Source organism: Abrus precatorius, unplaced genomic scaffold, assembly GCF_003935025.1.
Source record: "Abrus precatorius isolate BTA unplaced genomic scaffold, Abrus_2018 Scaffold2, whole genome shotgun sequence".
NCBI lineage: Eukaryota > Viridiplantae > Streptophyta > Magnoliopsida > Fabales > Fabaceae > Abrus > Abrus precatorius.
Genome location: NW_020874362.1, coordinates 5,081,757 through 5,096,972, shown reverse-complemented (window position 1 = coordinate 5,096,972; position 15,216 = coordinate 5,081,757). Strand labels below are relative to the sequence as shown.

General features: G+C 30.9%; 1 protein-coding gene across 1 annotated transcript; it reads left to right on the top strand.

Moving 5' to 3' along the window:
* The first annotated feature begins 10,651 nt into the window (after positions 1-10,651).
* LOC113858275 (scarecrow-like protein 15) lies at positions 10,652-13,429 on the top strand. The gene has a single exon (XM_027490827.1). The coding sequence runs from the start codon at positions 10,823-10,825 to the stop codon at positions 12,452-12,454; it is 1,632 nt and encodes a 543-aa protein (XP_027346628.1). The 5' UTR covers positions 10,652-10,822; the 3' UTR covers positions 12,455-13,429.
* Positions 13,430-15,216: the final 1,787 nt, after the last annotated feature.

The window sequence follows — 15,216 nt, the reverse complement described above, 5'->3', positions numbered from 1 at the left end:
AATCAAATTGCTTGAATATAAAAGCGCTTTTAAGGATGTGTTAGAATCTCCACTATAGTGTAACAGGGCATGAAGGAGCTTATGTGGTTTGTCGTTGAGGGGATTTATGGAGTAAGAGACTCTCTGCCAGGCAATACAGGGTGAATATATATATATATATATATATATATATATATATATATATATATATGCTATTATTATTATGCTGTTTAGGTATTGTTTTAAATATATTTAAAAAAATTAAAAATATAAAACATTAAAAGGTAATATTAAGTGAAAATGAAACGGAAAATAAACCCCTTTTTAGGCTTCCTAATTTCTTCAAACTTGCGGAAGATGAAGATTTAGATTGGACATTTTAAAGTGCGACTTTCCTGCTGGGTGGAAAACACAGCATCAAATAAAGCTTTTGTTTAGTCATTGCCATCTATCAAACTTGTCTTTTTGTTTTTTCCCCCTTCATCAAACCCATTGTGGCATACAACCCATGGACCCATTATATAACACAATAAAGTCACAGGATGGGTGGGCATCTTATATGAAAGGCCCAAATTTTAAACTTTAAGCTGTACTTTCACCTTTTTTTTAATAAGGTGTCTCTAAATAATACTTTTTTTACTTCATTTAATTTTTATCCTTAGAAGTTTTGCTTTATATAATTTTACCATCGAATATATTTTAGTCTTTTGGAGAACTAATTGATCCTCAAAAGTGTCAGTTTATATAATTTGGTTCCTGCATATGTTAATTTTGCTTATATTTTTGTAAGAAAACACTAAAATAGGAGTTAATTAAAATATTCAAGAATTAAATTGGATAAAAAAAATAATTCAAGGAATAAAAGAAGATATAAACTTTCGAAATAAAAAAAATGTATATATAGTCAAGAAAATTCTGATTTTTCTCGTTCAATAAAATAGTTCAAATACTTGCAATTATTTCAAGTCAACTAAAAATGGTTTTCAGTGCACCATAAGTGAATCACACTGTTAAGGAGAGGGCAAATGTAAACCCTCTCAGGAAGATTATTCTTGAATGTATCTCGTAATTGCAATAGTGCGTGGACTAACTTTTCATCAAACATATATGTAAAGGAATTTACACTAATTATTAAACTTAAATTACAAAAACTAAAATTAGAGGATTAAACTTACATCATTTTACGAGTCTTAGAGAATCAAAATAACTTTTTATGCATAAATTACAGAATAAAATTCATATAAAATTCTCTAGGTGCTCATGATACGGTTTTATAATAAAAGTATAATACGAATATTACTTTTTACATCTTCACTGGAAGAATTTTTTAAATGTAAGGTTATTAAAATATCATATACATGCTATACTTTTATTAAAAATAACACCCCAGGTATTTAATAATTTATACTTAAATTCCGTAACAAATTTAAATATAAGTTGCACAGAGGCATCAATAGTGGCTGCGGGTCCATATTTCCCCGTTTGCATTAAAACTGCTTTGTTTGTTCTGCTTATTTACAAAAAAAAAAAAAAAAAAAAAAGGAAAATGATGAAGGAATCCAACATGTGGCCGACATTTTGAGGAGCACACAAGAGGAAGAACACATTGCATACGCTTTCTTACTCAAATATTATCAAAATTTTAAGTTATTAAAAATTTAAAAGATGATTTTGAAATATATATCGCTTTTTTTTTTGTTACGTAAGGAATGTGCAATGTAAATTGACAAACCCACTCAATAAAAGAGAACATTATTTTAAAATCAACTATAATAAGAAAATATGAGTCGTACTTTTAAATATTAGAGTGATGTTCGTCATGAATTGCGAAAACAACATTTTCATTATATTCTATAATCAAATTACATCATTTCCGTAAAGGTTATACAAAAAGTCTTTATATTTATCTACATTAATTATTAACAATAAAGATACGTATTAATCCTTCAATTAATTTCAATTATAAATTGATATATATGAATTGATTGCTTTTAGTGTTACAATAACTAGGGACATAAAATACCCATTTGTATTATTATATAAGAAAGAGAAAAGAAAATAATATCCATGCAGGGGTGTCTTATCTCAAATGAAACACACCAATCTGTGATCCGGACGACAAAAATTCCTTTTCGAAGTGAACCATTCGAGTTGATAACGTCATTCATTGAAGTGGCAGAAAATAGTATTAGTACCACAAATCTTAAATCTTTGTGACTTTTTCCTTAGACCACAAAGCTGTGAAATGATATCTCACGTCAACTAGTCTCAAGTTACGGAAGAAGAAGATATTACGTGTATAAATATGGGAAGGAATCACATGCTGGAAATTACAACACCCCAAATTGAATATATTAAGTTTAATGTAATATGATATTATTTCTCTAAATAACAACATATCCTTAAGGATCCTTTCCCCTATGGTAGAACTTTGGATGTGCCATTATACCATAGAGAAGATAGAAGATAGAAGATAGAAGATCCTCCACTATTATTCCCACAAATGATAAATCACATCCTCCAATTCCTCAACACCTTTAGCCTTTTTCTTTCTCTTTCTTACGGAGTGGGTGAATGGAGACCTCTTTACATGACCCGTGACAGAAACTAGAATCTCTTACTCTTACACTCCCATTTCTCATCTTTTGTATTCCTCAAGCTTCCCCTATGGTTTTCCCTAACGCGTCACTCCCGTGTCCTTCATTCCTTCCTTAGAACCTTAATGGTTAAGTATATATTTATTCCACTGATGATACCTTTATTTATTAATTATTCCGTCTATATTGCTATTTTATGCGTGCTTGTGTTTTGGCAGCCCATTTTAAACAATAATTCATCATCTTTACGCTCTACGTCCCTTTGAACATACCCAATTCTAATGATTTGCTTTGATTTTGGAACCATAAAAGGAAATATATTGATAGAGTCATAGAGAGTTAATTACAAAAGAAAACATATGTGATGTCTCAGTCTCACTAATGCTTTGGCCAATTACAACATTCGAAATCAAACATGATTAGTTTGAAAAAGAAATCGCGATTAACTTTGTTAATACCAATCGTTAAAAATATTTTAAATAGTTGCGAATGCAAAGTCTTATTCAGTATAAAAAAAAAGTATATTATTTTTATATAAAACTTTCTTAAAGAAAAATGTACTTTCAATTATTTTAAATTAATTTTAATAATATTAATCAAACAAAAAATTGATGAAAAATGTTGCGTCAATTAATTATTATGTCTTTTTGTCATTTTAATTATTTTATTTTATTCATTTTTATCATTGATTATTTTATAAAATTAATGAATAATTAATATTTTTTAAATAATTTTATCCTTAATAATTAATATTTGTTTGATACAGGATGATAGATAAATAAGAAATTAATTAATACAGATAAAAGATATAATACAAACTTAGGTAATGATTTCTCATAAAATTTAAAATACAAATAAATTTCTTAATTCATATACAAAACATTAAACCTCAATGAAAATTGTTTTTGAGGGTGTACTGGTTAAAAGCTAACAAAACCCTGAGAGATTCACAACATATATGCATATGCTATTATTTTGTGGAAGAAACATCCACATCATTAAGCGTGCCTTTGAGCAGCGTCTCTATCAATCGATCTTTCATTCCAATCTCGATTTAATAAAAACTCTGAAGAAGAAAAGTTCTTGGATATATAATCAAAGAATCAATCATAGAGCTCAACACCCATGCAACAATTAGTCTAATATATATATATATGCTAATTGTCATAACTTAGCTTCCCACTTCTGAGCATAATTTTAAATATGAAGATAGAGTGTGACAACTTGTAAGGATGCAATATAATTACACTTAATAGAGAAAAGTAATCGATTACGCAAGGTTTATTATTTTAGCTTCAGGAACAATTTAACCATTGAATAATTCTAGATTGAACAATGAATGCTCTAAATGACCAAATTAAATTACACAACAACTTTAAAAGACATGGATTTGTTAGGTGAAACACCTTATAGAAGAACCGCCAAGGACTTATTTATGGAAAGAATTTGTAATAGATGCATGACGCATGATTATTTAGAACGTACTGTCATTTTTATTTTCTTGATATAAGACATTTTCCTATAATGACTACAAGACATAATGGAATTGTTTCATTTGTGGTTAACGAAGAATATACAAGAAAAGAATATTAAAAGAATAAATTGCTTGTGCGTGTGTGCGCGTGTATTGTGTGTGTATAGCATTGGATCCTTATAACTATAATATATAGGATACCAGGTAGAATAATAGGAAGAACAATAGAAGATGTGATTAAATCCAAAAAGAACAGAATAAAAAACCTAATTATGAAAAGTTGATTATCAAACGCATTATCTAAGGAACGAATGAAATTCATGGTTTTTGTGTTTTTGTGTTTTTCTGTTTTTGGCTGTTAAAGAAGAATATACAAGAGCAGAAGGGAAATTTCCTTTTCTTAAAAAATTATATATTAAATACGCAGTAGCTAGCATTGGATCCTCACAGAAGTGTACTGGGAGGAGTTCAGATAGAGAAATCCTCTACACCATTATGTCCTTTACTTAAATGTTAAAGTATGTGATATATTACAATCCGAAAAGACTGCATAAAACACAATTCTGAAAAACTTATTATGAAAAGCATTATCTAAGTAATGACAAGTGTGCTTCACGCCTACATGCATGAAAAAGTATGTATACACGGTGTTACGTTTCGAATAACAAATGAGCAAAAAGACACTTTATTTTTTAGGTGGCCAAACTTTCTGTTAAAGTGGTCATTCCATTAACAATCTTAAGAGGGGAAAAGAAAAGTCCAACATTATTAACAATAATGGAGATGGTAGATAAAGATATGTGCGGTGTGTCTTCAGTATGTAAATGAAGGGACGTATATTTATCTTAGAAAAAATTGATGCTCTCTCTGTCACGTAACAACATATCATATATATTATCACCCCTCAGAACATATTCCATTTTGCTCATAGGAAATAGAAATTTAAACAACGGGCCCACACGCTTATTTACTTTACAATTATATTAGTTCTATTATTTCTTTTTTTATTATTATCATATTTATATATCTTTTTGCAAAATTTTATTTATACAAAGGCATTCACACTATACACACAAACCACCTGGTGCGCCAGGGCTCCACGTACGACTCAGCTGCCTCCAAATTTAATACATCATCATTCCACGTCACTTGCTATGACTCACATAACGAAAAAACAAAATAACAAACATTATATTAAAAATATTTTAAATTCAAATAAATATTAAATATAAATAAAAAATATGTAACAACTAGATAAAGTTTAAAATATATTTCATTAATTTTAGAAAATTTAAAAATAATAGAATGAAGAAAAGAAGTAAATAAATTTTATGCCTAAAATTTTTTAGTAGTATTTTATAAATAGATAAGATGATTATACTCATAGGATCGTGTAGTTCTATTTGGTTCACATTTTTTTTGACACGTGTGATTACCTTCACATTTTATAACAAGTGAAATTGTTGAATGGAGTGTTCTAGATTTAACAAAGGAAGTATGAACTGTGACAAATTATAATCTCAATGCATATGGTGTCATTTCTGGTGTTGAGTAATGCTAGTATTATACTCTCTGACACAGTCAACTTAACACATACATCTTAACTTTGTGTTAAAATTTGAAACTAAGATCTTGCATTACAGTTTTATACTCAATATCAAAGCTTATACGATACAAAATAAACTTTTATACACTAGAAACCAGATAGATAGCATCTTGCTATTAAGCCAAGCTTGGAATAAAAAGCATCACTTGATTCCTAGCTATATTCATGCTCTGATTCATGATTGTTTTATTTTGCCTCATTGATTCTAACATTATTCACTTAATATTAAAATTTTTAACATAAAATCCACCTAAAATTGAGGGAGAGAATGAACTATAAATTTATGTGATTTATTTGTATATAGTGTTTTAGACACTTTAAACTTGAGACTGTCTTTGTTTATGTGTCTATTAATCTGTTGTTAACTCACTAATGTGTATCTTTATTGCTTAACACTTTCTCTTAAATCCAACGAGTTTAAGCTTTGTTAAGAGTTTCATTTTAATCTCTGTTTTGTAACTTCAAGTTATGAATCTTTATCTTAAATAATGTTTTTATTGTTTGAGTTTGTGCTTTTTTCTAAAAAAAAAAAATTATAGGTCTTTTTTGTTTGCTTGACTCTTTTCTAATTTTTTTATTTTTGGCCTTTTAATATTTTTGAATTTAAAATCTATGTAGCTTAAAATCTGAGGAAGAGTATTTGTAAAAAAACGTTAGACAATTTATATTTAAGGTTCTCTTATCTATATATTACTTGATTTATTGTTAATCTAATAATACGTATCTTTTATTTGCTAACACTTATTCACGTCAGAAGATCCACGAATTCAGTTGCAAATCATTTAGCTAGGATTTCCTTTTCGGTTGGGGATTATTCTTGAATTAATAGAGGAACAGCCAGCCCCTTTTGATGGTTTTCTTATTGAGGATGATTCTTGTCAGTTCGTTGTTCTCTCATTTCAATTGAATGAATGTCTGTTTTCTCCAAATAAAAGAAACTTTTGTTCACGAAACATTATCATAGAAAATTTTTGAAGGCTTAAAGTATATTTCTATTTATTTTTAGATAAAAAATAAACCCGCTAAGAAATTCAATTATTTTGTTAAAATTAATTGCTAAATTTGCTAAAATATATAATATTATACTAATTTTAGTTTTAAAATTTTTCTTTTTACTGAAGTTATAATAACATAAATATATAGATCATAATATTTTATGAATTATATTTGTATTTAGAATAGAAATTTATATTTCCACAAAAAAATTAATTGAACAAGTTATTATTTTAATTATTGAGAATAAGTGTTATTTATTTTTATCTTTGACTTTAATAATTTTATTTAAATCCTAATATTATCAAATATTATAATTTCTTTTTTACTTTAGTCTTCAATGTAAACAAAATATATAAAAAAAATTAAAATAAAATTTATATAAATTTAAAATTAATGTAAAAAATACTTGCAATTCTAGATAACGATTTGGGATTTACTCATTTTATATAGGTGAAATTCTGTGTTCCATGTATAGCTGCTTTAAACTGAAGAAAAAGAAATAATCATTTTGAGTAAAATGAGATTAAAGCACAGAGGTGGGTTCAATAATTATAAAACAAAACACAAATGTTTAGGAGTTCCAAGCAAAAGATGCATCTGATTAAGCTTTAGACGCAAAGGATCGTTGAATTAGAATGTCAAACAGGGCGATGAACAAGTAAAGCCGGCAAATAGTAATTCAACAGGGAAACCTGCCACTTGACTCGCATTTATTTCCACAAAAGAATAAAGTTAAAGTACTTTCTTTCTTTGTACGGACAGTCAGATAAGTTGATATGATGTGATTGAATGGATGATGAGCATGCAAATCTTGCACATGATGATGATCAAACCAATTCCCAACAATTTTTACTGCTCAACTTTATTAAAAATGAGTTTGTCAAAAGCACCTTGATTCGAATATATTATGAGCACTGTTTAACCAAACTTAAATATGAAAAACGATAGAGCTGATAAATGTTGGTGAAATGTGTGAGAATATATAGTTCCATTGTATATGTGAATTAAAACCATTAATTTTCTTTCTCTTGGGATAGTTTTTCATTCCCTCAAATTCATATATCTTATATCATTTTATGTAAACCCATGGAGGAAGGGGAAAGAGCTCATGCATGGTTGCTTTCCATGAAAACATGTTTGAAAAGACAAACTCAGTTTAATCTCTCTACACTTTAAAAAGATGCTTTAACAATCGGATGAAATATATTTTTGATATAAACAAAAACAACTCCATTGAAGACATTGAATTCAATTGTATTTTTTATTATAAAAAATTTTAAACTTTTCGAATTGCTATTTCTTTTACAACTGTTGTACATGAATGGCTAAATTTTTTTCATGCATTGAAAGATAAAGCGCGGCTAAGCTCCCTAGGCTAAGAAAGCAGTTAATGATGGACCTTTACCAAAACTTCTTTACAGGGGTATAAATAAAGATGGGTGGGGCTATTGCCTGTGTAGGGGTCCATTTATTTCTCGAAAGAACAAGGTAACTTGGAGCTTTAATGCCTCCTACTTCACTCTTCAATAGCTTATAATTGCCTTTAGGTGCGTCTCTTTCAGAAAGAGGGAGAAAAATAGTGCTAAACAAAGCACCTGTATGTTTATTAAATGAACGATCAACTTTTATCAAAGTAAAAAATTGTCAATGCAGTTTAAAGTAATTTTTTTTATACAGTTTCAATTTTTTGTGTATAACAAATTATTAAATGATGAAAAATTATTTTAAAATATAGAATGCCTAATTAAATGGGCTAAATAATTTAATTCTTGTAATTTGTATATTAAGACAAACATCCATTATTTTAGACCTTATCATTAGTTAATGTTAAAAGTGAGTAATAGATTGTTGACACCTTTAAGTAACAACTGAATTTTACATAAATTTAAAAATAATGATCTTTGTTTGTTTGCTATATACTTTTTCTTCGTCTGATCCCCTAAATTTTTAAAACGCTTCAACTACTCTTCTCTCTTTCTTTTTTTTTCTTAATAATACTATTTTTAAAAATTATTGTTATCAAAAAGTAGTTTATCATCACACGAGTCACCGGATTCAAATTTATTCTAGTTGTGATAAATTTCATTTTTATTTAAATAAAAATAAATTCACTTAAATAAAAATATACAAAATTAGCTTAAACAATTTTGATACATGTCTTAACTCTGTGAATTAGCCATCTACGTATATCACCCATCATTTACTTATCTACTCCATTGTTTCACAATTGCAAATCAATCAAGTCTCATTTTGTTAGAACCTAAACCTTCCGTCGTTCACTCAATTGCACCTTCAAAAACTTTTCTTGACCATCGCCCATCTTGCAAAGTAAATAGAATCATTTTCCTCCTTACCCATTGCATTACCGTCATTGTGCATCATCCTAGGTTTATTAAATATATATCTATAATAATTTCTAAAGCAAATTGTCATTGCCAATCATTGAGTTCATCTCTTCACTGCTAATTCAATTTTGGTTATTCTAATTAAAATTTCTGTATCGCATTGTGTGTTGAGTGTGCATGTAAAATTATTCCTATGTAGGCACACTTATTTTAATGCACATGCATTCTTTTTTTACCTTTTCGAGTTCGATCGAATTGAACCTTTTTCATCACTAATGACAGACCCCTATTTGGTTGTGTGAAAATCGATTAGATCTTGTTTGAAAAGAAGAGAAAGAAAAAGAAAACCAATAAGAATGTATTTTATTCTCACCAAGAGGTAATTAGAGATGCTGGAGAGAATAAATGATAAAAGCCGGTGGTTCTGAATAATTGGAGGTAAGGGTAGTGTTTTAAAAGAATAAAAAAAAGAAGGATAAGTAGATGAAGTATTTTAAAAATTTTGAGACAAATTGCAAAATGAAAAAAATAAATATATTAAATAAAATAATATTTACGCAGTGTTTCAGTTTTTACTCAACGTAGTACATCAATAATCTTTTACTCACTTTTAACGTTAACTAATGATAAGGATAATTTTTTATACTTTAAAGAATGAAACATATTATTATTAAATTTTATTTTATATTTTATATTCAAATTTTTATAATTAATTATGCAAATGTTTTTTAATTTTAAATTATTTTTCTTATAGTAATCTGCTATTAGTATTATAAATTTGCAGAAAAAAGAACATTTCTATTTATATATGATAATTACTGCTATTATTAAAATCATATATTAATTGGGGGAAGTTCTCAGTTCGATATCCTTTTTCTTCTATTTTCTCAGTGAATTTTAGAGAAAATTTTTTGTAGAGGTCAATCGATGATACATAGGAAGAAAAGCACCCACAAAATAGATATTAAAGTATTAGTAGAATAAGCTAAATAAATAAGGAAACAAAATACTATTGTATGTAGTAATTGTAAAAATGTGGAGGTTTTTTAATTTTTTGTTACATTTTTTATAAGCCATATGTAAAAAAGAGTTTGAGTTGACATATTGATATTACAAGTTACCATGCCTCAATTTGATTTAGGATCTCACCTCTGTTCAAAACGGAAATAAATTTCAATATCGCCTGATGCAAGTCTTATTCGATAAAGGAAAGCATTATTAGTCTTGGACATGAAAGGGTGCATGCAGAGAGATAGAATAATAATTGATAAATATAATAAATAATAAGATAAAATAAAAAGTGTTAAATGAGTGTTGATATTTTTAAAATCAAATTAAAATTTTATTTAATATGGGGTGTGTCTCTGTATCATGATTAATTTGAGTCGATTAATTATAAAATGGAACACAAATATTTGGGTAGATGGTTAACCATGTCTACTCCTTTGATGTCTTTAAGCAAGAAAAAAAAGGGGAGCTAAGTTAGGGTGACTTCACGCAGAAGCTTCGTCAAATCGACAGAACTTTTTTGGTCTCTGTGGCTGATGTCGAGCATGGGGATACATGAGGCACCATTGATATGTTATCCACATCCATACATGGCATGTGAATAGAGATATTAAATGTAACGCAAGGGGGTCCTCTTGACATGCACACTAACACATACACGCAAAGATAAAAAGGCCACGATCATAGCAACCAAAAGCCTCCTCTCACTCTCTCGATTCACTTTTCCCAAGGAAAGTAGCGATCGAACAAGAAGAAGAACAAAAACAACTCTATTGGGAAAGCCACAAAGGCATAACAGCTTTTCCTTGGCTTAGCGATGAGAGTTCCCTCCTCATCCCCACAGACCAATAATCATTCCTCCAACTCAAAACTCACTCAAAATCCAAATCCAAATCATAACCCAAACCCAAACCTTGTCCTTCACACCCCACCCAGCAATAACCAAACTTTCAGCTACGAACCCACCTCTGTTCTCGACCTCTGCCGCAGTCCCAGCCCCGAAAAGAAACCCACAGTCCCAAAGGCAGAAGCAGATCCCAATCTAGAGCTGGACGATCATGTGTTGCCTAATTTGGATTGGTGGGATTCAATCATGAAGGACTTGGCCTTACCCGAAGACTCAGCCAATCCCCTATTGAAGCCTACCAACATTAATTCTGATAACCTAAATTCCAATTCATGCATCCCTGATTTCCCACCCTTTGATCACCCTCAAGACTTCTTGGAAATTTACTCCAATCAAAACCTGCCCTTTAATTACAATACTAGTAACGCTTTGGACCATTCGGTTCACGATTTCAGTCACCACCATCACCACAACAACACCAACACCAACACCAATTGGGATTTCATCGAAGAGCTTATCCGTGCAGCTGATTGCTTCGACAACAACCACCTCCAACTAGCTCAAGCCATATTGGAGCGTCTCAACCAACGGCTTCGTGCCCCGATTGGAAAACCACTCCACCGAGCCGCGTTTCACTTCAAAGACGCTCTGCAGTCTCTTCTCTCCGGTTCCAACCGAACCGGATCCAACCGGCTTTCTTCAATGGCGGAGATCGTGCAAACGATTAAAACGTTCAAGGCCTTTTCGGGAATTTCACCGATCCCAATGTTCTCTATCTTCACCACCAATCAAGCGCTTCTCGAAACCCTACACGGCTCTTCCTTCATCCACATCATCGATTTCGAAATCGGCCTCGGAATCCAATACGCTTCTCTCATGAAAGAGATGGCCGAGAAGGTCGCCGGAAACTTGCCGCTCCTCCGCATCACCGCTGTTGTTCCGGAAGAGTACGCCGTCGAGAGCCGCCTCATCCGCGAGAACCTCAACCAGTTCGCTCACGACCTCGGAATCCGCGTCCAGGTTGACTTCGTGCCGCTTCGTACCTTTGAGGCGGTGTCGTTCAAGGCCGTCAGGTTCGCCGACGGCGAGAAGATAGCCGTGCTGTTGTCGCCGGCCATTTTCTGCCGTCTCGGCTCCGGAGGAAGCAGCGTCGCCGCGTTTCTCGCAGACGTGAGGAGGATGTCTCCCGGCGTGGTAGTGTTCGTCGATGGCGAGGGGTGGACAGAGGCGGCGGCTGCGGCGTCGTTTCGGCGGGGCGTGGTGAACAGCTTGGAGTTCTATTCGATGATGTTGGAGTCGCTGGATGCGTCGGTTGTGGCAGGAGGAGGGGGCGATTGGGTGAGGAGGATCGAGATGCTTCTGCTGCGGCCAAAGATGTTGGTGGCGGTGGAGAGCGCTGGAAGAAGAACGCCGCCGTGGAGGGAGGCGTTTTACGGCGCCGGAATGAGGCCGGTGCAGTTGAGCCAGTTCGCCGATTTTCAGGCCGAGTGTTTGCTGGCGAAAGTGCAAATACGAGGCTTCCACGTGGAAAAACGACAAGCTGAGTTGGTGCTCTTCTGGCACGGAAGGGCCATGGTTGCCACGTCAGCTTGGCGGTGTTAGAAATATAGATAGAACTTCAAAGACACCAACCTGCTTACACATTAATTTTACTTGTATTAGATGTTTCCTTTCCTTTATAACCAAAACATGGTAGGAAACGAACGACACTCCTTTTCTACTTGGCAAGGCACTAATAACTTGTTGCGAGTATCAATCAAGACTTAACTCAGAGGATTACTACACACTTTTCTGGTGGAGGTTAATCAAAATTTCAACCGATTTCAGGAGATTTGACTCTGCACATATGGGAGAGGCAAGTGTTTTACTATTTGTGTCAACTTGTGTTGGCAATGTGAACCTTTATTTCTGCGTTTACAGTTGCAAGAATCTAGTTTAACTTTAGTTTAGTTTACTATGGAAAATTATAGATGTTTCCGAAAACCACAAGAAAAGATACTGGGAAGTACATACACTGGTATTTTTTTTCCAGACCTTTTTGTTTTATGCAATGTAGATAAATTGTGGGGGTGTCTCTATTTGATTTGTTTGAGAAGAGTTATCAATGTAATGGAGCATATAGTTTCAGTCTTGTTATCTTAATGAATCTCTTGCTTTTCAATCGAAGTATTTGGGAAACAAATAGCGCTCTTATGCCTTATGGTATGGAATATTTTGCTGCCAAAGTCAGAGATAAATATCACATGTGATAGGCATATTCAGTGTAGAGAAACAGTTTTTAATCCACTTAGTTATAGTTTTTTCTCTACTTCCTAGTTTTCTCGTTTTGTCATTAACGGTATGCAAATATGTTCGCCACGGTTGTTCGACGTGACATGATCACATGAAGATGCATGTTTCGGGATAAGAACATTCCTTGGCACATCTACTGTTAAGCATCTACGGGATGCGAAAGGAAGAAAAACAAACACCCCCAACGATCTTTGATAGTATCCTGATAGTTTTGTGTTTTCTGATAATGTGAACAGCATCACTTCCAGAATTAACCTTTCTGTGAGAGATAGTAAATTAGACAAGCCTATTCTTATTCCGGTGCCTTGATATACCAAAATTTGAATTCAACTTTTCGATTCATGTAGGTTTTCAAAATCCCAGATTTAAGTTCGGATTTTGCAGAAGAAAACATTTCAACACGTGCGAACTGCAAGAAGCCAGTAGCAAAAAAAAGAGAAAATTGATATCACGTGTTGTTCAGAAGAATTTTTTAAGAAAAATAATCGTTTTTTTATTTTACAAATTGTCAAAACTAATTTATAATTTACTCAAATTAAATTAAACTAAACTTGCCCTACGTGCTGGAAGAGCAACTCGACCAAGAACATCCATACATTTGCAAGTATTACTGAGGGACGCCTATTGTTACTTAGAAAGGCACTTACTTTTGTTAGTCAAAGTAAGCGAAAGAGGAAGGCATTAAAGGAGTTTGAAAATAAACGATTTTTCACAATGGTCGTTAATCACTTCTCTAATTCTGGATATACACATGATTAAATATGTGTCTTCCGACATTTTTATTTCACGTATCTTTATATTTAATGAAAATCAATCTTTTATTCTTCATATTTTGTCAATGATTGGATGACTAATTATCATTTGATGTAATTTATTCTTTGTAGTTTTACATTTCATTATTTTTGCTGCACTCAAGTTTAATTGCTCTAATTTCGAGTTCGAATTCATTTGTCTTTTAAAATAGTAATACATATTAAAAAGTATTAATTATACTAGCTATTATGATAAAATATTTTTAAAAAATGCTCTTATTTAAGGAATTAGAGTGTAGTTAAAAATGAATTAAATATTTAAGTAAAATATTCAATAAATAACCATATTATTGGTAAAATGTTTAGGTTATATATATATATATATATATATATATATATATATATATATATATATTATTTTGAGAATCTTGAGATTATCTTCCTAAATTTATAATCGGGGTGCGTGTGTGAAATTTGTTTTGATTAAATATATTTTTATACTAAAATCAGAGTCTTCATCTGTAAACAATAATTTTTAGGAGTTATTTTTTTATTAATAGTGAATTTGAATAAATAACTTAATTAAGATATTCTTCAAAAAAATAATTATTACATGAGAATTTATGTCTTAAAATTGCTCATACTACTACAATAATTTCTAAAATAATTTTAATAACTTACAACAAGAAGCTTGTTGAAATTATTTAACTTCTCTTGTGATAACCATTTAATTTATTATTATTTTTAATTTTTAAATACTTTTTTTAGAATTAAATTTAAATCTAAAATTTACATATAAGTGCATTATATCAAGTTAAAGTCATTATATTTTAGATAATTAAATTTTAATATTATTATAACTTTTTTTAGGGCAATAGACTTCTTGAGTTTAATTCATGAATTTGAGATTTTCAATTTGCTCATCCAGTATAAGATCTTAGATACTTTGCTTCTTGATTTAATTGTAATTAATTTTGTCAAATGTAGTAGGGAGACGTCTTAAAATTCTTCTAACTTTGCTTTCATCATCTAGTTCCTTACTAAGTGCCTTTAAATCAATATTGACGATAGTTTGAACCTTTGTAAACTTTGTTATATTCATTTTTTTGATAGCACAAGTACGAAGGTACTTGACTTTCATATTTTGTTTTTTTTTTGCTTTATAGTCTAGTTTTCTTATAGAATATGATTACCTTCATTATCTTTGAGTTCATAATTCTCCTTAACAATGATGGTCCAGACCACATATTAAATATATTTCATAGAGTTCAGTTTTGTTTCTCTAGTAAATGTATTTTCTTAGAAGAAGGCTAGAGGTTT